The 25339-nt window shown below is 45.6% G+C and overlaps 1 protein-coding gene across 1 annotated transcript in view; it reads left to right on the top strand.

The window, feature by feature from the left end:
• Nucleotides 1-25339, top strand: part of LOC145349922 (partitioning defective 3 homolog B-like) — a 1010807-nt gene that overhangs the window by 598425 nt on the left and 387043 nt on the right. Inside the window, exon 17 of the mRNA XM_080198594.1 lies at nt 10575-10781. Within this exon, the coding sequence (XP_080054720.1) occupies nt 10575-10781 (207 nt within the window). The remainder of the gene's footprint in view (nt 1-10574; nt 10782-25339) is intronic.

Raw genomic sequence — 25339 nt, 5'->3', positions numbered from 1 at the left:
ATCATGGCCGATATCTCCCCAGTCACAAATCCACCTCCTTACCAGTTCCCCTTATCCATATCTTCCATACAACTCTGTCTCCCGTCTACTAACATGTGTCTCTCTGCAATAGTGAATTCCTACAGCATAGAAGGAGGTCATACAGCCCATCGAGTCTGCACTGACTCTCTCTGACAGGGTACCTTACCGAGGCCCTTTCCCCCACCCTATTCCCGTAACTCCATACATTTATCAGGACTAATCCCATCTAATCTGCACATCTTTGGACACTAAGAGGCAATTTAGCATGGTCAGTCAACCTAACCTGCACGTCTTTGGAGTGTGGGAGGAAACGCATACAGACACGGGAAAAATGTGCAAACTCCACGCAGACAGTCAACCAAAGCTGGAATTGAACCCAGGCCCCTGGCCCTGCAAGGCAGTAGTGCTAACTACTGTGCTGCCCCATATTATGGATGATATTGTTCTCCAATCCCATTTTAACCTTTGCTACGCCACAAACCCTTGCACTATATAATAATGACCTGCTGATCTGTTTTGAGGTGTTGATTGAGGGATGAATAGTGGTCAAGGCACGACTGCTAAAATAATGATATGGAACCTGATATGACCTTTTTCCCTTGTTAATGTTTCTAAACCCCATCAGTACCAGAACACAATTGTGGCCTGTAACACTGGAGTTCAGTCTGAACCCACATCCTTCTGACTCAGAGCTATATACTCTCCTCACTGAGCCATGACTAATACCAAGGGGAATTACCCGTTGTTCTTTTATATTTCTGCTTCCTCTTGTCTGTTACACTGATGCCCTTGTACTACCCTGATCGCCGCCTTGTGAAGAATTATGGTTTGGACCACTATTCATCCCTCAATCAACACCTCAAAACCGATCAGGAGGTCATTATTACATAGTGCAAGGGTTTGCAGCACAGCAAGGGTTAAAGTAGGATTGGAGAACAATACCATCCATAATATGGGATGGCACAATGGTTAGCATTGCTGCCTCACAGCGCCAGGGGCCCGAGTTCGATTCCTGTCTTTGGAGACTGCTTGGAGTTTGCATGTTCTTCCTGTGTCTCTGTGGTTTCCTCCCACAGTCCAAAGCCCATGAGTTATGACCATTCCATAAATGTCGTGTGCCACAAGCACCGATGCGTGTGCAAATTTTAGCAGTTTTGCCATTAACTTTTAAGTGTGTCGCTGCAGCGAGAGTAACAAAAGCAGCATAAACCTCTCAAAACATTGTGCTTGCTAGCCTTCCCCATAACTTTTTGTGGCACATCAAGTGACTGTGGAACTTGTTAAGCCAGACATCTGCTCCACGCCAACATGTGTTCAAAGTTATTGTTGTTCAGAGTTTGATTTTCAATGTGTTTTTGAAATGGCGCCAAGCTCAGCCCCAGCACAAAGGGAGATTCGGTTTCCAAGGCATGTGGGTGCTAAATAAGACATAATTTTGATTTTTTTGTGTGTGGCTGGAATGTAAATCATCTGCATTGCTCTGCCTTTCCATCGCCCCCTGCTGAGTGCAGGATCCCACCCTCCCCCCACCCTGTCATTTCTCCTGAAGCCTGCCAATGTTATAGCTCAGAAACTGAGCCATTACTAGTTCAGGGTTTGAGTTAAACTCCGTGGCCATTTGAGTATTATCCGCATTTATTGCTTGAATTTATTTTTGTCTCTCTTTCTGTGGGTGGTCCATTCTTTTCAATGCAATGAATTGCACTGGGAATCCATTCCTCAGTGTCAAACTCAGTTGGTTTTTTGCACTAACAGTAGTGCTCATGTTCCATAAATTCTTGTTTGATTGCCAGCAAATAGAGAAAAAAATCTAGGAGATGAATGTGATTTAGCCTCCCACCCCCATTCCCAAAGTTGACGCTGCACAACAACAACTAATCTTATTGACTGAACCCAATTTTTGTGACTCACTCTTGTGATATGGCAGGGACAGCGCTTTTCTTGCACGGCATTACAATGGTGACTACATTTCAAAAATACTTCATTGGCCATAAAGTACTTTGAGATGGCCTGAGATCATGAGAAGCACTATTGAGATACAAGTCTTTTTTTCAGTGCCTTAACTCGTGTTATGAGCAGTTAAGAGGGCAGTATGGTGGCACAGTAATTAGCACTGCTGCCTCACAGCACCAGTGACCCAGGTTGGATTCTGGTCACTGCCTGGAGTTTGCACATTCTCCACGTGTCTGCGTGGGTTTCCTCCGGCTGCTCCGATTTCCTCCCACAGTCCAAAGATGTGCAAGTTAGGTGGATTGGCCGTGCTAAATTGCCCCCTAGTGTCGGGGGATTAGCATGGTAAATATGTGAGGTTACAGGGATAGGTCCTGGGTGGGATTCATAGAACATAGAATCCTACAGTGCAGAAGGAGGCAATTCGACCCTTCGAGTCTGCATCGACCATAGTTCCACCCAAAAACACTATTCCCATAACCCCATGTATTTAGCCTAGCTAGTCCCCCTGACACTAAGGGGCAATTTACCATGGCCAGTCCACCTAACCTGCACATCTTTGGACTGTGGGAGGAAACTGGAACACCCAGAGAAAACCCACGCAGACACAGGGAGAATGTGCAAACTCCACACAGGCAGTGACCCAAGGCCAGAATTGAACCCAGGTCCCTGGCGCTGTGAGGCAGCAGTGCTAACCACCGTGCTGCCCGTTTTTGTTGTCGGTGCAGGCTTGATGGGCCTTCGGTACTGTGGGGAGCCTATGATTCTAAGTGGCAAGCTTCCTTGAACTGCTGCAGTCCCTGTGGTGAAGGTGCTCCGGCTCTGTTGATGGAGAAATCCCAGGATACCAGCGGCAGCTTTGTCCGGCGATGCTCAGAAATATAACTTTGTTTGTCTCATTTGGAGTCGTTTGGTGCGGCGGTGGTGTCATGTCCAGGTCAACTCTGTCTTCAGTTGACTCACTGTCAACAGTGCTATGGGCAGAAGAAAGGGAAAAGGAACAGTTCTTTCTTCATATATACATAAACCAAAACCGATCATGTTTCTGCTTAATCTGTACCAGGTGCATTATTTCCCAGCAAGTTTATCATTTGTCAAAGCCTGAGCTGTTGCTTGAAAACTGTCCGTGAATCCAGGTTGCAAAGAATAAGAAAGCCCACAAAACTGAATGAAAACATTTCTGAATTTCAGCGTAGCTATATTTTTATGTTAATACAATTAAACAATGTACAGCTGACCTCATTACCAGGATTTGGGTGATGTTTCTGATATAACCATGCTGCAATTCTTCCAGAGTATCCCATTACTCATTGAGGGTTTTTTTTTGAAGTTTCACATATTGTTTGATACTTGGGAACATCAAGAGAAATTTTCTCTGGCTTGGGATGAGTGAGGCTACCCAGCTGATAGCAGAGCACAAATTGAAGAGAACCTCTTATCTCAGTGACTTACGTCCCCTTTTTATTCGAGCACTGTCAACTCCTTCATCCCCGTGCCACAGACTTGCTTCATTCCCTCACACTGTTCGTTAACTTCTAAGGCCAGGGTCCTCCCCCACCACTGCATGGGGCAACAAATGCTGACCTTGTTACCGACACCCAAATCCCATGAATGAATTTGAAAAAAGAACTCTCTTTGTCAAAAGGTGTTGGAAGTAGATATTTTAAATATTATTATGGCAGAGGTGGAGAGATTATTGGTAAGCAAAGGGATGATATGTTATTTCTGGGGCTAGGGATAGACAGGCTGCAGCTTTGACATTACTGTCAGATCAGCCATGATCTTATCAAGTGGCGGAGCAGACTTCAGAGGCTGAATAGCCAGCCAACTCCTGACTTTTGTGTGTCCCCACACTCACCTTCACCCCTGTTCCCCTCCAGCCTCAAACCATTCATCCTCCGCCTCCTCCTCTTGCCCCCACCCTTTCCCTCTTCTCGCCCCATCACTTCCCCTTCACCTCCATCCCTTTCCTCTCTTGCCCCTGCTCCTCCCTTCTTCACTTCCGCCCCCTCAGACCTCACCTCCTTCCCTTCTCCCTCTCACCTCCACTCCTCCCCCCTTTGCCCTCTCCCCTTGCCTTCGCCCTTTTGCCTTCTTCCTCCTCTCCTCCGCTTCTCGCCTCCTCCTCCTCACCCTTCCCTCCACCCCTCTGCACTCTTGTCTCTGTCCCTTCCCCACTTTCGCCACCACTTCTCTTGCCTCTGCCTCTCCCATTATCTCCACCTCTTCCCACTCTCATCTCCACCCCTCCCCATTCTTGCCTCCACCACCCTTCCTCACTCTCGCCTCCACCCCTCCCCACTCTCGCCTCCACCCCTCCCCACTCTCGCCTCCACCCCTCCCCACTCTCGCCTCCACCCCTCCCCACTCTCGCCTCCACCACCTTTCCCCACTTTCGCCCCTGCTTCTTCCCAATCTTGCCTCCACCCCTCCCCACTCTCGCCTCTGCTCTTACACCTCTGCCTCTCACTCACTCCCTTTCCCTTTCTCCTCTCCTCTTCTGTCATTCGCTCTACCCAAACCTCTTGCTTGCATTCTCTCCCTCTGCATCCTGATCCTCTCCACTTTCACTTTACCCTCTTGGCTTTGTCTCTATTCCTCCTGCTCTTTCTTTTCTTACCCTCTCACTCTCCCTCTGCTCAGCCATACTTTACTCCCAAGAATTTTGTAGAACTCAGCCAACTAAGTGAAATCAATCAGCAACTTTCAGAGAGAGGAAAAATAGCTTGCTGTTTTTTTTCCTGATGATATGAATGAGCATCGTGGAGGAGGAAGTGTAGTTTCAGATAAGGGAGTATAGACTGCTTGGTGATGATTGTAAAGGAAAGTAATTGACATTTATTTGAGTGACGTTTTTATCTCCACATTCTCAATTTCAATGTGAAACTTCGATTACAGTAAAGGAATCTTGGAGCAGGGAGATGGTGGAATAATGCAGCAAGTTTAATAAAAAGTTATATATCAAAATGTCTTTGGGGAAGTTAGTGTGAAGTTTAAATTCATATGATATTTCTGTTGTTATTGTTGGCAATAAATTGTGCATTTAATTCAGATAAAACTTCAGTGATTGTTTAACCTTTGGTGAGCACATCATAACACAGTAACTGGACAGACTATCCTGTTCATTGATTGCCTTCCACATGATGGAGAGAGGCTAAAACAAAACAAATTACAATGCTGCTAAATTAATGCAAGATAAAAACAAGATGCTGCGGATGCTGGAAATCGGAAATAAAAACAGAAGACACTGGTTAAACTCGACAGATCTGTGGAGGGTGAAACAGAGTTAATGGGGAGGCGGAGGCGTAATGGTCTTGTCGCTGGACTAGTAACCCAGAGACCCAGGGCGATGCTTTGTGGACCCCGGGTTCAAATCCCACCATGACAGATGGTGAAGTTTGCATTCATTAAAAATCTAGAACTAAAAGTCTACTGATGACCGTGAAACCATAGTCGATTGTGGTTAAAAACCCATCTGACTCTTTTAGAGAAGGAAATCAGCCATCCTTACCTGGTCTGGCCTACATTTGACTCAACTCAATTACAAGGGGACGCTGGTTCAAGGTGAGAGGGGAGGAAGTTTAAGGGAGATGTGCAGGGGAATGTTTTCATGCAGAAAGTGATGGGTGCCTGGAATGTGCTGCCAGAGGAGGTAGTGGAAGCAGGCACATTAGCAACCTTTTAGAGGCATCTGGATGGGTACATGAATAAGGAGGGAATGGAGGACTATGGACCGAGTACGGGTAGAAGGTTTTTCTTTAGTTTAGTTAGGGCATCATGATGGGCGGCGTGGTAGCACAGTGGTTAGCACTGCTGCTTCACAGCTCCAGGGTCCTGGGTTCAATTCCCGATTGTCACTGTCTGCGTGGAGTTTGCACATTCTCCTTGTGTCTGCATGGGTTTCCTCCGGGTACTTCGGTTTCCTCCCACAGTCCAAAGATGTGTGGGTTAGGTTGATTGGCCATGCTAAGAAATTGCCCCTTAGTGATCAGAGATGTGTAGGTTAGAGGGATTAGTAGGTATAATATGTAGGGATATGGGGGTAGGGTCTGGGTGGGATTGTGTTTGGTGCAGACTCAATGGGCTGAAGGTCCTCTTTCTGCACTGTAGGGTTCTATGATTCTATGATCAGCACGGATTTGGCAGCTCAAAGGGCCTGTTCCTGTGTTGTACTTTGTTCTTTGAGAACCACACCAATGTGGTGGGTTCTTAAATGCCCTCAGGGATGGGCAGTAAATGTTGGCCTGGCCAGTAATACCCACATCCCATGTATGAATATACAAACTGAACAATTCTCTGGCCATTCACACCTGCGGGATTCTCCAGTCCTGCCAACAATGCACCCCCGCCTGCAGGATTCCCAGGGTGATATCAACGGAAAATCCCATTGTTAGTGGCAGGACCAGGGAATCCTGCTGCCGGTGAACAACATGGCATCTTCCGCTGCCAGGAAACACGCGACTGGGAGGTCGGAGAATCTCGTCCAACGTTTGAAGTCTGTACAACTCCTCTTCAGAAGTACAGAGTTCTTTAGAATTGATCATGCGTTTTGGGGTCCCCAGAACATTAGCTGAGTTTCTGGATTAATAGTCTAGCGATAATACCACTAGGCCATCGCCTCCCCTTGGATGCTGACTGTCAATGATATTGTCCAGAATCATGAGGTGGGGTTTTCTGACTGCGCTTGCCCCAAGACCGGAAAATCCTGCCCGAGGTCAACGAATCTACGCATTGTCCACTACGATTCCCGTGGTGGGCGGGATGGGAAAATTCCGACCCTGGAATCAGTTTCCACATGTGTGCTCATGGCATTAGGCATTTTTTCATAGAAACCATAGAAACCCCACAATGCAGAAGGAAGCCATTTGGACCATAGAGTCCAAATGGGTAGCAATCCCACGCCAGGCCGAATCCACACAACCCCACCCATTTACCCTGCTAATCCCTCTAACCTACACATCCCAGGACATTAAGGGGCAATTTGTCATGGCCAATGTAGCTAACCCACACATTTTTTGGACTGTGCGAGGAAACTGGGGCATCTGGAGCAAACCCACGCAGACACAGGGAGAACGTGCAAACACCACACAGAGTGATCCAAGCCGGGAATCGAACCTGGGTCCCTGGAGCTATCAATCAGCAGTGCTAATCACTGTGCCACCGCGACGCCCACGGTTTTCAAGAACGTTGCTTAGGAGCAAGGAAATGTAACTCCTCACTTCCCTACCCCACCCCCTCACGACTATGACACCAGCCTCCTTTCTCCCACCACAATCACTCCACCTCTGGCATGCCCAAGTGATAAGGAGAGAAAAGAGTGAGTATGAATAACTCACGGAGTTAGAATGCAATAAACCCATGTTTAATTATAGTCTATGTGAGTTTCCCTATTGAGTATATCACTGATTATTATTCCCAGGGGGGTGCGAAGCAGCTAAAGTGTCTTGCAGTCTGTATACGAATGTTGCTGTCCTGTATCACGATTAGTAGATTGGGGTAGACTATTTTATCGACTAGCCTTGGAAAACCACACACTAATTGTATCTTCATTTAATTTGCTGCAGACTGGCTGGATCTCTGGTAGGGGATGTTCGGGAATAATTAGATTAATCGTAAAACTTTGGTGTGTGCATCATCAATATTTCAAGCAAGTTTTCTTAATGTCACGCCCTCTGTTCCAAAAGGATGAAGCAGAGAATAAAATGCCAGTTTTATCTTTGAGTTTTGTTTTTAGTCATCTCCCAATTGCACACAGTAAGGCAGTGGTCAAGTGGTATTATCGCTAGACTATTGATCCAGAAACTCAGCTAATGTTCTGGGGACCCAGATTTGAATCCCGTCACGGCAGACGATGGAATTTGAACTCAATAAAAAATATCTGGAATTAAGAATCTACTGATAACTGTGAAACCATTGTCGATTGTCAGGAAAAATCCATCTGGTTCAGTAATGTCCTTTAGGGGAGGAAATCTGCCATCTTTACCTGGTTGGCCAACATGCGATTCCAGAGTCACAGCAATGTGATTGACTCTCAACTTCCTAGGGTAACTAGGGGTGGGCAATAGATGCCTGCCAGCCAGCGATGACCATGCCCCACAACTGAATAAAAAAAGATAATTTGTTGAAGTGACATTGGTTGAGGGATTAATATTGGCCTGGAGATAAGCAGGAATTTGTCTGGCACATTTGTCTGGACCTTTTACCTTCTCAAGATGGGACCTTGGTTTACAGTCCCACCTTAAAAATGTTACTTTCAACTGATCAGACTAGAAAGTCTTGAAATAGTGCACACCCAGGAAGATACTTGGAGTACTGTGCACAGTTCTGATCGCCTCACTACAGGAAGGATGTGGAAGCTATTGAGAGGGTGCAGAGGAGATTAACAAGGATGTTGCCTGGATTGGGAGGTAAGCCTTATGAAGACAGGTTGAGGGAGCTAGGACTCTTCTCTCTGGAGAGACAAAGGTTGCGAGGCGACCTGATAGAGGTTTATAAAATGTTGAGAGGTATAGATAGGGTGGATTCTCAGAGGCTGTTTCCCAGGGCTGAGGACACAGGTTTAAGGTGCTGGGAAGCAAGTACAGAGGAGATGTTAGGGGTAAGTTTTTCACTCAGAGGGTGGTGAGTGAGTGGAATCGGCTGCAGTCAGTGGTGGTTGAGGCAAACTCGCTGAGGTCTTTTAAGAGACTTCTGGATGAGTATATGGGATCTAATGGAATTGGGAGTTACAGATAGTTCTATGGCTTGGTAGGTATAGATGTGATCGGTGCAACTTGTGGGCCGAAGGGCCTGTTTGTGCTGTAGTATTCTATGTAAGACAGTGGGTGAAATTTCTTGATCCCCTCCACAGCTTGTTTTCCAGCAGCTGAGGCAGCCCACTGTTGGTCAGCAGTGGGATCTTCCAGTCTTGCTGATGTCTATGGGGTTTTGCATGCCCCACACACCCTCTGCTGCTGGGGAATGTGTCACAGTGGGTGGGTGGGAAGGGGGTCATTATTGACAGAAATGCTTCAGAGAATTTGAATTAACAAGTGCAATTTGAGGATAAAAGTTCATGTAATGAAAACATAAGGATTACTATGTGTACTTTTGGAGGGAAAACTGAGATTGCTGATAATGGGGACTACATATTGAGATATCACTATCCCTGGCCAGAATGGAGAAAGTTGAGTAATTTACCATATCATTCACACCTGGAAAGCACACCGCTGCAAGTGATTAGAATTGATTTGCATAATTTGTACAGAACTACCATCCACTCATTGCATTTTGTGGAGATGCCAGCATTGGACTGGGGTGGGCACAGTAAGAAGTCTCTCAACACCAGATTAAAGTCCGACAGGTTTATTTGGAATCACAAGCTTTCAGAGCGCTGCTCCTTCATCTGGTGAGTCCTGATGAAGGAGCAGCGCTCTGGAATCTTGTGATTCCAAATGAACCTGTTGGACTTTAACCTGTTGTTGCATTATGTTGGATAAATAATTTTGCTTTTGCCAGGAAGCATTGCTGTAGTTTTGGCTGTAGTTCTGTTTCCTATAGTTTTGCTAGACTGCTTTTTTACGGTATATGGTCTTGAGACTTGGGCAGTCGCAGTGCTGCCTCTGAGGCAGGATGCTTCAGGCTCGTATTCTACCTTGGGACTTGTTGACCATACAAGAATCCAGCCAGTGTGCGGGCAAGCTAGTGTGAGTTTTATGGGTCCAGATAAGTGGAGAGCATAGCAACAGGAAGGGCACCCGGCAACCCAACCACCCACCAACTCCAAGAATGATGGTGGATATGATTGGGAAGGGAGAGAAGGGTGACAAACCAGCACTGTGGCGACCCCGTGTAACAAGGTGAAAAGCCAAAAGAGCAAGAGGCACTGTTTACATAAATGCAAAATACCGTGGATGCTGAATCTGAAACAAAAGCAGCAAAATGTTGGAAATTCTCAACAGGCCTGACAACATCTCTGGAGAGAGAGGAGAGCCAACATTTCGAGTCTAGGTGAACCCTTTGTTAGAGCTGAGAGGAATGAGGAGCCAAGTCTTCTTCTCCCATCCCCTCCTCCCTCCCTCCTCCCTCCTTTCCTTCCCCTCCCCCTCTCCCACTCCTCTCTTTGTCCCCTCCACCCTCCTCCTCCTGCTCCATCTTCCTGCCCTTCCTCTTCTCTACCCCGTCTTCCCTCCCCTTCCTCCTCCCACCGTCCCTCCCCCTCCTCTTTCCTCCCTCCCCCCTCCCTTCGGGTCTTCCTCCCTCCCTCCCCCTCCTCTTCCTCTCAACTCTGACAAAGGGTCATTTTGATTCGAAACATCAGCCCTTTTCCCTCACCACAGATGCTACTGGACCTGCTGAGATTTTCCAGCATTTTTCTGGGTTTTTTTGTGTAAGAGACACTGTTTGGTGTCACATGCACTTTAAATAGACTCTGTTTACTGAGTAATGAGAATGCTTTCTTTCCTGAACAACTGTACAACTGTTAGTCCAGCTGTTAAATTCTTGCCTACTTCCAATTCATCAGCTGGCACAGAGGTGTCAATAATGACCCTGAATCTTACATTACATATATTAAGTATTGCCTTTTTCTCTCCCCCTCCCCCCCACTCCTGGCTGCCATCCAGACTCCACGGGGAGCGATGTGGGCCCCATGTTGGGTTTGAAGAAATCTAGTTCTCTTGAGAGTTTGCAAACAGCCGTCGCTGAGGTCAGGAAGAACGAGCTCCCCTTCCACAGACCCCGACCCCACATGGTCCGTGGTCGGGGTTGCAACGAGAGCTTCAGGGCTGCCATTGACAAGTCCTACGATGGGCCAGAAATCCCCGATGACGGCAAGTATTCCATTCAATATTCTATATTGTTCATTAATAGTTTAATTGGTCCATTGTAGTCCAGCTTCACATTGCAGAAGAGGAATTTTCCTCCTGTGTGTTTTATCCTGGGTTCTTCATGGTCTGTGATGCCAGTAATGTTTGTTGTAATTCAGTACACAACCTAACAGGAAACCTACCTTTCTAATTCCTCCATTTAAACATCGAATCTGACTGTTAACACACTCGGAGATGGATAGGTCCTTGGTAAGCAAGGTGGTGGTGGGTTATCGGGGGTAGGTGGGATCCAGATTTGAGGTTACTATCAGATCCACCATGATCTTATTAATGGCTTGAGGGGCTGAATGGCCGACTCCTGCTTCTTGTTTGTATCCAGTCTGTCTTTGGGGTGCAAGCTTGTAGTCCAGAAAGGTTTCAGCATATCAACAAATAACACTTTGGGCCCATAAATTCTCTTTCTAGCTTCCTAACTTGTGAAGGCTGTTTTGTTTTGTTGCTAATGAGAACCGTGGCATGTTTCTGTGCAGACCCCTAATTACACAAATTTCATCATTCACCTGCACTTAGGTCAACAGGAGTAGACTTTTCAGGCTCTCGATCCTATTCCGCTGTTCAACTATATTGCGGTTAATCTGGATCTTAACACTGGTTACCCGCCCTCATTTTGATACCCTTACTTAAAAACCTGTCCACCCTAATTTGCAATTTTCAATCAACCTCATCAGCCTTTGGTGAGAGAGAGTTCAATTTTTCCCAGTAGGCTCATAGGTTGGTTACCGCACAGACCCTCACACAAACCAGCCTCTCGTCCATTGACTCTATCTGCACTTCCTGCTAGCTCAGAGAAGCAGCCAGCATAATCGAGGACCCCACACACCCTGGACACACTCTCTTCCACCTTCTTCCATCGGGAAAAAGATACAAAGGTCTGAGATCACGTACTAACCAACTCAAAAACATCTTCTTCCCTGCTGCCATCAGACTTTGGAATGGACCTACCTTATATAAAGTTGATCTTTCTCTATACCCTAGCTATGACTGTAACATTATAAGACCGTAGACCATTTGACATAGGAGCAGAATTAGGCCATTCGGCCCATTGAGTCTGCTCTGTCATTCAATCATGGCTGGTATTTTTCTCATCCCCATTCTCCTTCCTTTTCCCCATATCCTCTCATCCCCTTATTAATCAAGAATCTATCTATCTCTGTCTTAAAGACATTCAATGACCTGGCCTCCTCAGCCTTCTGCAGCAAAAAGTTCCACAGATTCACCACTCTCGTTGAAGAAATTCCTCCTAAAGGATCATCCCTTTAGCCTGAGATTGTGCCCACTGGTTTTAGTTTTTCCTACTAATGGAAACATCCTCTCCATGTCTACTCTATCCAGACATCACAGTATCCTGTAAGTTTCAATAAGATTCCCCCCCCATCCTTCTAATCTCCCAATGAGTACAGACCCAGAGTCTTCAACTGTTCCTCATACAACAAACTCTTCATTCCAGGGATCATTCTTGTGAACCTCTTCTGGACCCTGTCCAAGGCCAGCATATCCTTCTGCACCCTCTCCTTTCCTTCTCCCCTATGTATTCTGTGAATGGTTTTTTTTGCCTGTATAGCGCGCAAGAAGCAATATTTTTCACTGTATATCAATTCTTGTGACAATAATAAATTTATTATTGAAAGACTTTAAGACAGGGATAGATAGATTCTTGATTAATAAAGGAGGCCATTCAGCCTATCAAGCCCTCGCCAACTCTTTGAAAGGGACATATATCTAGTTCCACTCCATCCACGCCGCCGCCACCAAAACTCTGTAATTTTCCCACAGCCCTGCAAATTATTTTTTTCCCTTTGGTTGCTTATCCACTAGTTCCATTTGGAAAACCCCAAGTGAATCCACCTCCAACATTCAAAAAACAAAGAAAAGTACAGCACAAGAACAGGCCCTTTGGCCCTCAAAGCCCGTGCCAATCATGATGCCCTAACTAGACTAAAAAAAAACCCTTCTGCCCTTACTTGGACCGTATCCCTCTATTCCCTCCCTACTCATGTACCCATCCAGGTGCCTCTGAAAGATTGCTAAGTGCCTGCTTCCAACACTCCCTTTGGCAATGCATTTTGGGCACCCTCCACTCTTGCGTGAAAAACCTCCCTCGCACATCTCCCTTAAACTTTCCCACCTGTCACCTTGAACCAGTGCTCCCTTGTGATTGACACTTTCACTCTGGGGAAAAGCATCTGGCCATTCACCCTGTCTATGCGTCTGATCCCTTTGTTGACCACTATCAGGTCTCCCTTCAGCCTCTGTCTTTCCAGTGGAAACAATCCTAGTTTATTCAACCTCTCCTCATAGTCAACACTCCCAAAGATGAATGTGCCCTCTTCCCTCCCGTATCTTTCTGACATTGGCTTTTGCTTCGCCTGCTGACCCATCACTATTTTATTGTAATAAAGGATAATAAAACCTGCCTGCAATCACAACACATTGGAAATTGCAGTACAGCGTGTTCCTATTTAAATTTGGTACTCAGCATCTCTCCTGTACATTTCAGACATGATATTATATTGTTCCCCATCTTCCTTAGATACTGCTGACAGCTTCAACAATGTTGTATCTTTAAAAACGAATGCCGAAATCATGGTTGAGATTCAACCTACAGCACTGTTAATTCAGTCCATTTAGAGCAAGTTGAAATGATAAGTGAAGGGAAGTGTTCCAGTCCCTCAAATGAGACAGTAAACTTTAGAATCGTATAGAAGTGGGCCACTTAACCCCAAACGGTCCACGCTACTTGATCTGCAGCCTCCCCCCCCATCCTTCCCCAACTGACCACTGTGAACAGTGGCAGAATGGTTAGCACTGCTGCCTCTCAACGTCAGGGATCCAGGTTCGATTCTGGCCTTGGGTGACTGTGTGGAGTCTGCATGTTCTTCCCATGCCTGCGTGGGTTCTGCTGGGTGCTCTGGTTTCCTCCCACAGACCCAAAGACATGCTGGTTCGGTGCTTTGGCTATGCAAGTTCTCCCTCAGTATACTTGAATAGGTGCCGTGGTGTGGCGACTAGGGGATTTTCACAGTAATTTCATTGCAGTGTTAATGTAAGCCTACTTGTGATACTAATAGATAAACTTAAACTTAAAATCCTCTTCCGGACGCTCCAGTTCCCTCCCACACTTCAAAAATGTGCAGGTTAGGTTGATTGACCATGCAAAATTGCCCCTTAGTTTCCCAAGCTGTATAGTTTAGATGGATTAGCCATGGGATAGGGTGGGGTGATGGACCGCAGTAAGATACTCTGTCAGAAAGTTGGGGCTGACTCGATGGACTGAATGACCTCCTTCTGCACTATAGGGATTCTAATTCTGAGAGTGTAGTGCTCCATTTCCTTTTCCCTTATATGCTTCCCCTTAAATGCATCCAAATTATTCACCCCCTATGTTAACTAGTTCCAACGCCACCAGGTACCATGCCCTAAGAAGACAATGGTGAATATTGAATTTAAATGGATTGGCTCATGCTTATGTTTGGCAAGTATTGAAGTGACTTGCCATTGCCTAGTGCGGAACAGCTAACCAGGAAACTCTCCCTCTCTTACCGCCTGCCATTGCATGTACTGGAGGGATTTACAGGCAGATAATCAAGCTGTTTCAGTCACATTATTATGAGCATACCTGCTGTGGCCATCAAGTCCTGAAGTGGGACTTGAACCCAAAACTTGGTCCAGAGGCAGTGATGCTTCCCATTGCACTACAAGACTTCCCAGGAATACTTTAAAAATTCCTTTGAATTCCCTATTTGATTTCTTAGTCTTAGCTCTTGTACCGAAGGTCTCTCTTTTGCTCTTCCCTGCAAGTGGAAACACTCTTCCTGCACCTACCCTATAAAAAAATCTTTTGGAATTTTAAAGACCTCTGTTGGGTCACCCTTCAACCTCTTATCTCAAGAGAAAAGTGAGTGGGCAGTTCATCCTTTCCTTTCGGGTAAAATTGTATTTCCGGTATTGTTTTATAAAGTATACTTGCATCCTCTCCAGTGCCTCTGTATCCTTTTTATAATTACAAACCATTGTCCTCTCTTCCTATTCTGATAGTGTTATAAGATTCAACGCCAATGTTCAAATAAGAGAAGGGAATTCATTAATGAGTTTTGGAAGGAAAAGTGAGGAGGGGCAGTATAAACAAAATGGTGGCAATTTCAAGGGAGTGCATGAACAGAAGTAACAGAGGGCTCACATACACAATTTTTTCAACAACTCAGTAAGGGTTTTTAATAAGCACAAGGTGATCCTTGAGTTTGCCAAGAGAGGCAGAGAGTACAAAAACAAGTGAAGTTATCATCATAGAATCCCTACAGTGCAGAAGGAGGTCATTTAGCCCATCGAGCCTGCACTGACTCTCTGACAGAGCATCCCACCCAGGCCCCATCCCAGTAACCCCACACATTTACCTTGCTAATTCCCTAACTGACATATCTTTGGATACTTAAGAGAAATTTAGCATGATCAATCCATCTAATCTACGCATCTTGGGGCACTAAAGGGCAGTTTAACATGGCCAGTCTACCTACCTGTACATCTTTGGGTTGTGGGAGGAAACTGAAGCACCCAGAGGAAACCCACAAAGACACCAGGGAGAATGTGCAAACTGCACACAGAGTCACCCAAGGCTGGAATCGAACCTGGGTCCCTTGTGCTGTGAGGCAGCAGTGCTAACAATTGTGCCATCATGCCACCCCTATGGTAAGCATTTAAAAATCTCTGGTTAGGCTTGGAGTCTTGTGTCCAATTCTGGGCACCACACTTCAGAGAAGGTGATAAGACTACGAAGACGGTGCAGAATAGATTTATCAAAATGTGAAACCCTGCACAACTGGCGATAGGCCATTAAACCTGAAATGTTCGCCTGAATTTTACACGGAGGCTGAGGCCTCACCCAGCGGCCGAAAGGTCAGGGGTGAGCCTATGTCCGCCGGCCAGGAAAGACCCAACCTGATTTTATAAATATCAGGCAGTTCACTAGCTGAGGGTATGGCTTCTGCTCCCATGAGGCAGGATGTCCCACCTCTGAGAGCTGCTGGCCTATCAGGTTGGTCAGTAGCTCTTCCAGTCCCAACAGCGCCACTAGGAGCAGTGGCATCTGATCGAACTGCGCTCAGTTCCGAAAGAGGATTATCTTTGGGAGGCCAAACTGGTAGGTCAAACCACAAATCTGCAGGGTCAGGTGAGCCCTCAAGTGGTTAGTAATCGACTCAAGAGTGGGTAGACAGGATGGTCTGTAGCTAACCTGCTGCTGGTAAAATACCTGTGGAGGTGGGTAGGGCGATAGACATAGTGCCTCCTCCCCCATCCATAACTCCCACCTCAACAGCTTATCTGATTTTACACCCCAACCCCACATAGAATTATAGAATCTCAACAGTGCAGAAGGTGGCCATTCAGCCCATCGAGACTGCACCGACAACAATCCCACCAAGGCCCCATCCCTGTAGCCCCCCATACTTACCACACTAATCCCTCTAACCTTGGCGGTCCAAGACACTAAGGGGCAATTTAGCATGGCCAATGCACCCAATACGCATACCTTTGGAATGTGGGAGGAAGCCGGAGCACCCGGAGGAAACCTATACAGAATGTGCAAACTCCACACAGACAGTGACCCGAGCCGGGAATTGAACCCGGGTCCCTGGAGCTGTGAGGCAGCTGTGCTAATCACTGTGTCACTGTGCCTCCCAGCATGCCAGCCCACTCTCAGTTCACTGTCAAATTCTGGCTGTTGACTCTATTTCTCTCTCCGCACCCATGCAGCCAAACCACCTGAGCATTTTCTGATTGCCAGACAGGCACTCCGGATAGAGGATTTCAGCTACGTGGAGAGACGGGAAGAATTGGGATTTTTCATTTTATACCTGAGAAGGTTAAAAAGAGGTCTCATAGAGGTATTTAAAACATGAAAGATCTCAGTAGGGTAGATAAGGAGAGGCTAGAGTGAGGGCCATTCACCAAAGGGAATAGTTTGAAGGTAATTGACAAAAGGAAATAGTCAGAGGATGAAAAGAAGCTTTTGTACACAATGAGTCTTTATGATCTAGAATGCAATTCCTGAATGAAAGATAGAAGCAAATTCAATGTTAAATTTCAAAGTGAATTAGCTACATACTGGTAAATAAAAAGACATTCAGGAAAGAGCATGGAGTGGAATCGATGTCAACACAATGGGCCAAATCACCTCCTTTCACACTCTCTGATTCACCTGTTGCCAACTTTATATTCTATCCAAAACATTACTGCAAGCAAGAAGGAAGAGTGCAATAATTGTCTGGTCATTCACCTCTTTGTTTGTAAGACATTCACAGAATCCCTACAGTGCAAGAGAAGGCCATTCAGCCCATCAAGCCTGCACCAATAACAATTCCATTCAGGTCCTATCCCCGTAATCCCATGTAGTGACCCTGCTAATCCTTCAGCTTGAAGGGGCGTTTTCTTTGAGCAGGGCCAACTACCATACACGTCTTTGGACACTAAGGTCCTGATCTTACCAGAGGCTCCGATGGCCTTTAATATGATCGATCGTATGAGCCATGGGTGGGCGTGCCATTAAAATTCCAGCTTAAGGGTCAATTTAGCATGGCCAATCCACCTAACCTGAACATCTTTGGACTGTGGGAGGAAACCAGGGCATCCAGAGAGGAAACCTACGCAGATGTGGAGAAAATGTACTAACTCCACACAGACAGTCAACAAAGACCGGAATCGAACCGGGGTCCCTGCCGTGTGAGGCAGCAGTGTTGCCCCACGCTGGTGGAGCAAAATTCACTGACTCATTTGCCTGCGATGCAAGGCTCATTTCACTCACAGAAAAGTTTCACATTGGGAGATTTCAAGGTGAGAAGATGCTGCCTTTATGCTTGAGCACCAGTATTAATAATTTGCAGTTTCAGGCTAACATAGACATTGAATAAGGGGCTGTTTGAAGGACATGGTTGGGTCAGGTCCAAAACTTTTATCAAGGGCAAGTTTGCAATTCCTGTATTACTGTAGTAATTAATTTCTCCATGATTCACTAGATATATTTTAACATGGAAACTGTTTTTCAATTGCCAAGCCAAAGATTTGTGCTATTGAAATAGCGAGTGTATACATCACAAAGGCAGCTTGGCTCATTGAAGGCAAGTTATAGACATGGTTTATCTTACCATTCCTCTCCTCCTTCATATCACTAGCAGTTGATTACTGGCTTATTTCACGCATGAGGAAAAACTGGTATCTCATGAGCAGTTTCATTTCTTTTGAGTTGTAGGTTTTCAATATTCATGAAAATCAGCCCTATAATAAACCGCTTGTGGTGTAATAGCTAACATTTGTTTGTATGACAGACACAATGATTTCAACTCTACATTGCTGCTATTAATTTTTTAAAAATCTATAGACAAGGTCACAACAAATTAATTTTTTGTAGCAGAGCTAATACACAGTGATTTTTTTCCTTTGTGTGGTTTATAATCCTCCCGAGTCCTTACCTTGTGCTATAAACATTGTGTCTTCCTTCGTGTGGTTTATGATTTGCCTGAATCCTTTCTCAGACTATAGGCAATTATATGCTATAGGTAATGGCAGCATAGTGTCACAACAAGGGCGGCACGGTGGCACAGTTGTTAGCACTGCTGCCTCATGGCACCAGGGACCCAGGTTTGATTCCCAGCTTGGGTCACTGTCTGTGCGGAGTCTGCACATTCTCCCCGTATCTGCGTGCGTTTCCTCCGGGTGCTCTGGTTTCCTCCCACAGTCCAAAAGATGTGCTGGTCAGGTGCATTGGCCATGCTAAATTCTCCCTCTGTACCCGGAGTGTGGCGACTTGCGTTTTTTCACAGTAACTTCATTGCAGTGTTAACGTAAGCCTGCTTATGGCACTAATAAATAAACTTATATGCTACAGGTAATGTTAGCATACTGGTAATGTCATTGGACTGATAATCCAAAGGCCTGGAATAATGCTTTGGAGACGTGAACGCGAATCCCACCAAGGTAGCTGGCAAAACTTAAATTCAATGAATAAAATCGGAATCAAACGTTGAACTCGTTAACGATGATAATAGAACTACTGGCTTGTTGTAAAAAGTCATCTGGTTCACTAATGTCACTAAAAAATTGACTGTGCTTACCCAGCCTGGCATACATTTGACTCCAGATACCACTAAAGGTTTGCCGTTCTTCCCAGGCTGGCACACATGTGACTCCAGATGCCACAACAATGTGGTTGATTCTTTGTTCCCCTCTGGAATGACCTTACAAGGCACTGGGTTATCTCAAACTGCTTTCGAAGATGAATAAAAGCGGTAGGAGCACCAGCATCAACCTCAGCACAAAGGCACACCCTGGCCAGTCCATCCTGGAAAACTGATATCCAAAACCTTGTGTGAAAATTTAGAATGCTGTCTCACAGACAATAGCCTATCAGAGTCACACTTACAAAATTATATCTCCTAGACGTCTTCATCACCATTCCATGGTATGTCCTGTTCCATCAGAAGTGGTGGTACAGTGATATACATGAGGGGCATCTTGAAGGGAATTGCTTGATAGGGCGGACGCAACACGGTTTCATTAAAGGGAAGTCGTGTCTGACAAATTTACTGGAGTTCTATGAGGATGTGTCTAGGGCAGTGGATAGAGGAGAGCCGGTGGATGTGGTCTTTCTGGATTTTCAGAAGGCGTTTGACAAGGTACCTCACAAGAGGTTATTGCAGAAGGTCAGGGGACATGGAGTTGGGGGTAGGGTGTTAGCGTGGATAGAGGATTGGTTGTCAAATAGGAGGCAGAGAGTGGGGGTCAATGGGTGCTATTCGGATTGGCGGTTGGTGACTAGTGGGGTGCCCCAGGGGTCGGTGCTGGGGCCTCAGCTATTTACCATTTATATAGATGATCTGGAGGAGGGAACCGAGTGCAGGGTGTCGAAATTTGCTGATGACACCAAGATTGGTGGAAAGGCAAATTGTGCGGAGGGTGTGGAGAGTCTGCAGAAGGATCTAGATAGGCTGGGCGAATGGGCCAGGAAATGGCAAATGGAATTTAATGTTGGCAAGTGTGAGGTGGTCCACTTTGGTAGGAAGAATGGTAGGAAGGACTATTACTTACGTGGCGAAAAACTGCAGCAGGCGACGGTGCAGAGGGACCTCGGGGTCCTTGTGCATGAGTCGCAAAAACCCAGCTTGCAGGTGCAGCAGGTGGTCAGGAAGGCGAATGGGATGCTGGCCTTCATAGCGAGGGGGATTGAATATAAAAGTAGGGAGGTCTTGCTGCAGCTGTATAGGGCATTGGTGAGGCCGCAGCTGGAGTACTGTGTGCAGTTTTGGGCGCCGCACCTGCGCAAGGATATTTTGGCCCTGGAGGGAGTGCAGAGGAGGTTTACTGGGCTGATACCGGAGTTGAGGGGATTGAGCTATGAGGAGAGGCTGAATAAACTAGGCTTGTACTCGTTAGAGTTTAGAAGAATGAGGGGAGATCTCATTGAGACGTATAAGATGATGAATGGGATGGATAGGATAGAGGTGGAGAGACTCTTCCCGCTCAAAAAAGACAGTAGGACTAGGGGGCACAGCCTCAAGATAAAGGGGAGGCGGTTTAGAATGGAGTTGAGGAGGAACTTCTTCACTCAAAGGGTGGTGAATCTCTGGAGTTCTCTGCCCGTTGAAGTGGTGGAGGCTGCCTCGCTAAATATTTTTAAGAAGCGGGTTGATGGGTTCTTCATAAGAAAGGGGATTAAGGGTTATGGGGAGAGGGCGGGAAAGTGGAACTGAGCCACAACAGATCAGCCATGATCTTATTGAATGGCGGGGCAGGCTCGAAGGGCTAGATGGCCTACTCCTGCTCCTATTTCTTATGTTCTTATGTTCTTATGATTAAGTAATCTTGGGAGACTTCAACATTGACCCCAGACCCCAAGAAGTCTTGTGAGATCAGGTCAGACATGAGCAATGAAACACCCTGCTGATTTCCACCAACCACCCTCCCTCAGATGATGAATCATTGTTCCTCCAAGGACCATTGCTTGAAAGAAGCACCAAGAGCAGCAAGGGCTGATAGATTTCAATATGCATCATCAAGAGTAGTGTGGTAGCACCACTACTGATCGAGCTGGCTGAGTCCGAAAGGATATATCTACCAGAAAGGGCCTGTGGCAGGTTTTATGTTAAGAGAGCTAACACTAAGTAACAGCTCTTCCTCACCAATGTACCTGTCGTAGATGTCACCTGCATCTGTTCATGTCGGTATTGGTAAGTGACCACAGCCACCCCTTTTGAAATGAAGCTCTGCCTTCACACTCAGGACACCTGCCAGTACCACGGTGGTAAATGGTATAGATTTAGAACAGACATAGGAGCTCAAAACTGGACATTCATTTGGTGTTCATAGAATCCTTACAGTGCAGAAGGAGGCCATTTGGCCCATCGAACCTGCGCTGACAATAATCTCACTCGGGGCCTATCCCCATAACGCTGCATATTTACCCTGCTAATCCCTCTGACACCAAGGGACAATTTAGCATGGCCATTCATCCTAACCCACACATTAGAATCATAGATTCCCTACAGTGCAGAAGGACGTCATTTGGCCCATCGAGTCTGCACTGACCACAATCCCACCCAGACCCTATTCCTGTAACTCCACATATTTACCCTGCTAATCCCCCGACACCAAGGGACAATTTAGCCTGGCCAATCCACCTAACCAGCACATCTTTGGACTATAGGAAGAGACTGGAAGAAACCCATGCAATGCGTAAACTCCACATAGACAGTCACCCAAGACTGGAATTGAGCCTGGGTCCCTGTTTTGGGACATTAACAGTGAAGTCGTGTTCCACCACAATCTGTAACCTCGTGGGCCAGCAAATCCCTCACTCTTCCTTCACTATCAAACCACTAGACCGACTCTAGTTCAGTGTGACAGTGCCAGAAAGCCTTTCAGAAGCAGCACCAGGCACACCTAGAATGAGGTGCTAACACAGAACAACTTCAGTGCTAAGCAGGAGAAAGAACATGTCATAAACAATGCTAAGCAATCATTGTCCTTCAGTGTTGCACATCCAATTGTTAATGGTGGTAGACAATTTGAAAAACCAGTGGGAGGAGGAGATCAGTTAAAATCCCATCCTTCAGGCTGGTGGAGCCCAGCATATCAGAGCAAAGCACCAGGCTGACCAGGTTTGCAACCATCTTCAGCCAGAAGGATCAGATGGATGATCTATAACTGTGTGGCCAAATTCCCCACCAGTTTGATTTTCAAATTTGCTGATGACACAACCATAGCAGGTCGGATCTCAAACAATGACAAGACAGAGTACAGGAATGAGATAGAGAACCTGCGAACTGTGCGGCAACAATAATCTCTCCCTCAATGTCAACAAATTGAAGGAGATTGTCATTGACTTCAGAAAGCGTAAAGGAGAATATGCCCCTATCTATATCAATGGGGATGAAGTAGGAAGGGTCAAGAGCTTCAAGTTTTTAGGTGTCCAGATCACCAACAACCTGTCCTGGTCCCTCCATGTGACACTATAGTTAAGAAAGCCACCAATCCCTCTACTTTCTCGGAAGACTAAGGAAATTTGGCATGTCAGCTATGACTCTCACCAACTTTTATAGATGCACCGTAGAAAGCATTCTTTCTGATTGTATCACAGCTTGGTATGGCTCCTTTTCTGCCCAAGACTGCAAGAAACTACAAAAGGCTGTAAGTGTAGCCCAATCCATCACACAAACTAGCCTTCCATCCATTGACACTGTCTACACTTCCACTGCCCCGGAAAAAGCAGCCAGCATAATTAAGGATTCCATGCACCCTGGACTTTCTCTCTTCCACCTTCTTCCATCGAGAAAACGAACAAAAGTTTGAGGTCACGGACCAGCCGACACAAGAACAGCTTCTTTCCTGCTGCTGTCAGACTTTTGAATGGACTTACCTCACATTAAGTTGATCTTTCTCTACACCCTAGCTGTGACTATAACGCTACGTTTTGCACTCTCTCGTTTCCTTCCATATGGACGGTATGCTTTGTCTGTATAGCGCGCAAGAAACAATACTTTTCACTACATGTTAATACATGTGACAATGATAAATCAAATAAATCAAAATCTATTGCAGCCTCCTCCTGATGTTCTCAGCATCACAGATGCCAGTCTTCAGGCAATTTAATTAATGCCAACAGTGGCACAGTAGTTAGCAATGCTGCCTCTCAGCACCAGGGAATTGAGTTCGATTACAGGCTCAGTTCACTGTCTGTGTGGAGTTTGTACATTCTTCCCATTTCTGCCTGGGTTTTCTTCCACAGTCCGAAAAAATGCTGGTTAGGTGCATTGGCCATGCAGAGTTCTCCCTCAATGTACCCAAACAGGTGCTGGAGTGTGGCGACTAGGGGACTTTCACAGTAACTTCATTGCAATGTTTGTATAAGCCTTGTGACACAAATAAATGAATAAAGTGTTATCAAAAAATGGCAAAGGGCACTAGATACAGCAAAGGCTATGGATCCTGACAATGTCTCAGCTGGGGTGCGGAAGCCTTGTGCTCCAGAACTAACTGCGGCCCTAACTAAACTCTTCCAATATAGCTATGACACTGGTATCTACTCAACATTGTGGGAAGTTGCCCAGAAATGTCTTGTCCATGGAAAGCAGGACAAATCCAATCCAGCAAATTGCCACTCCATCAGTTACTCTCGATCATAAGCATAGTGATCAGAGGTGTGATCGACAGTGTTAGTAGGTGGCACTAACTCACCAGTTATTTGCTCACTGAGGCTCAGCTTGGCTTCCATCAGGTGAGTTGAGAGTGACTGCCCTTGATATCAAGACAGCATTTCACCAAGCGTGGCATGTGATGGTACTGTGCTATTTTGCTATATTTTATGTTTAAGATGGGGATGCTTTAAGAGGCAGTGTTTTGTTACCAGAGTCAGTTTGTTTTGGGAAAATATGCAGCAGATGCTAAGAATGCAGTACACTAACTGATTTTAGCTTGAAATGTCTTACTTAGTGGAGTTAACAGACCTTTTGTTTGCTTCTGTTCTCTTAGGATTTTAGACTAGCTATGCAGAAGCATGTGAGCTTTGGTTAGGTTTGTTTGACAGTTATGTGGTTAATGGGAGGAGGTAAGTTTGCAGGAAAGAACAGTTTCATTTTCATTTTTAAACCAAGAGCAATTGCTGCCTGGAGCTGATGGAAGAAAGAAGTGTCTCTTTGTCTTTCTCTCCAGAGGCTTTCTGACAGCTCCGAAACTGTTAACTTAAGTCAAAGCAAGAATGCCTGTTGCTAGTTAATTTTAAAGAGGGGCTTAATTCTATAAGAGTAATATTACTTAATTGGAACCAACAGTGATAGGTTAGCAGTTAAGAATTGTATTTTGCCATGTTTAAGCATTGGTCAATTGTTAAAAGTTAAGCTAATTCATTTGTTACAGTTAAGCAGTGTTGTTAAACGAAGTTTGTTTTGGTAAAAGCTCCTTGGTTTGCCAGTGGAATCACAATTGGACTGAAACATCCTATCCTCACATTGATGCCAAATTAGAAAAATTGTTGGGGTCTAATCTGGCTTCATAATATTTCTTGGGGTTTCTGATTTGGTACCCTAACCTCGTAAATTTCAACTCAGGAGGAATTGGAAGAAAGTTATCCAGTAGTTGGAGTCATACCTAGCACAAAGGAAAATGATTGTGGTTGTGAGAGGCCTATCATCTCAGATATCACTGCATGAGTTCCTGAGGCCCAAATGTCTTCAACTGCCACATTATTGATCTTTGTCCACCATAATGTCAGAAGTGGGGATATTCACTCATGGCAGCAGTGTTCAGTTCCATTCACATCTTTTCAGATGCCATTCATAAAGTACATAGTAGAGAAGGAAAGGAGAGAGTGCAGAATGTAGTGTTACAGTCATAGCTAAGATATTTTGATCTGATTTATTATTGTCACGTATTGGGATTCCACGAAGAAGTATTGTTTCTTATGTGCTGTACAGACAAAGCATATCTTTCATAGAGTACATAAGGGAGAAGAAAGGAGAGGGTGCAGAATGTAGTGTTAGAACCATAGCTAGGGTGTAGAGAAAAATCAGCTTAATATAAGGTAGATCCATTCAAAAATCTGATGGCAGCAGGGAAGAAGCTGTTCTTTAGGTTGGTTGGTATGTGACCTCAGACTTTTGTATTTTTTTCCCCAAAGGAAGAAGGTGGAAGAGAGTATGTCTGGGTGGCGGGGGGTAGTCCTTGATTATGCTGACTTTGAGTATGTGGATGTGCAGACAGTGTCTTTTTCTCCTTGTATGGCGACTGATTCGAATGTCTAAGCACAGAAGCTATTGAAATTTCTGACGCGTCTTCAAGTTACAGAGCTGCAGGTTCACATCAGCTCTGCGACCTGTCAATGATAGGAATTGCATCTGAGGCCGAGAGAGCCCTGCGTAAATTCAGCAGTTAATAGCTACATTAAGGCCATTTACAAAAGCAATTGGCAAGCCCCTCTGAAGAGAAGGTGGCCAGTAGCTCACATGACATAGACCAGGAAT

The sequence above is a fragment of the Carcharhinus amblyrhynchos genome, chromosome 11 (genome assembly GCF_965287045.1).
Source record: "Carcharhinus amblyrhynchos chromosome 11, sCarAmb.v2.hapA, whole genome shotgun sequence".
NCBI classification, from domain to species: Eukaryota; Metazoa; Chordata; class Chondrichthyes; order Carcharhiniformes; family Carcharhinidae; genus Carcharhinus; species Carcharhinus amblyrhynchos.
This window is presented reverse-complemented; position numbering and strand designations above follow the sequence as displayed.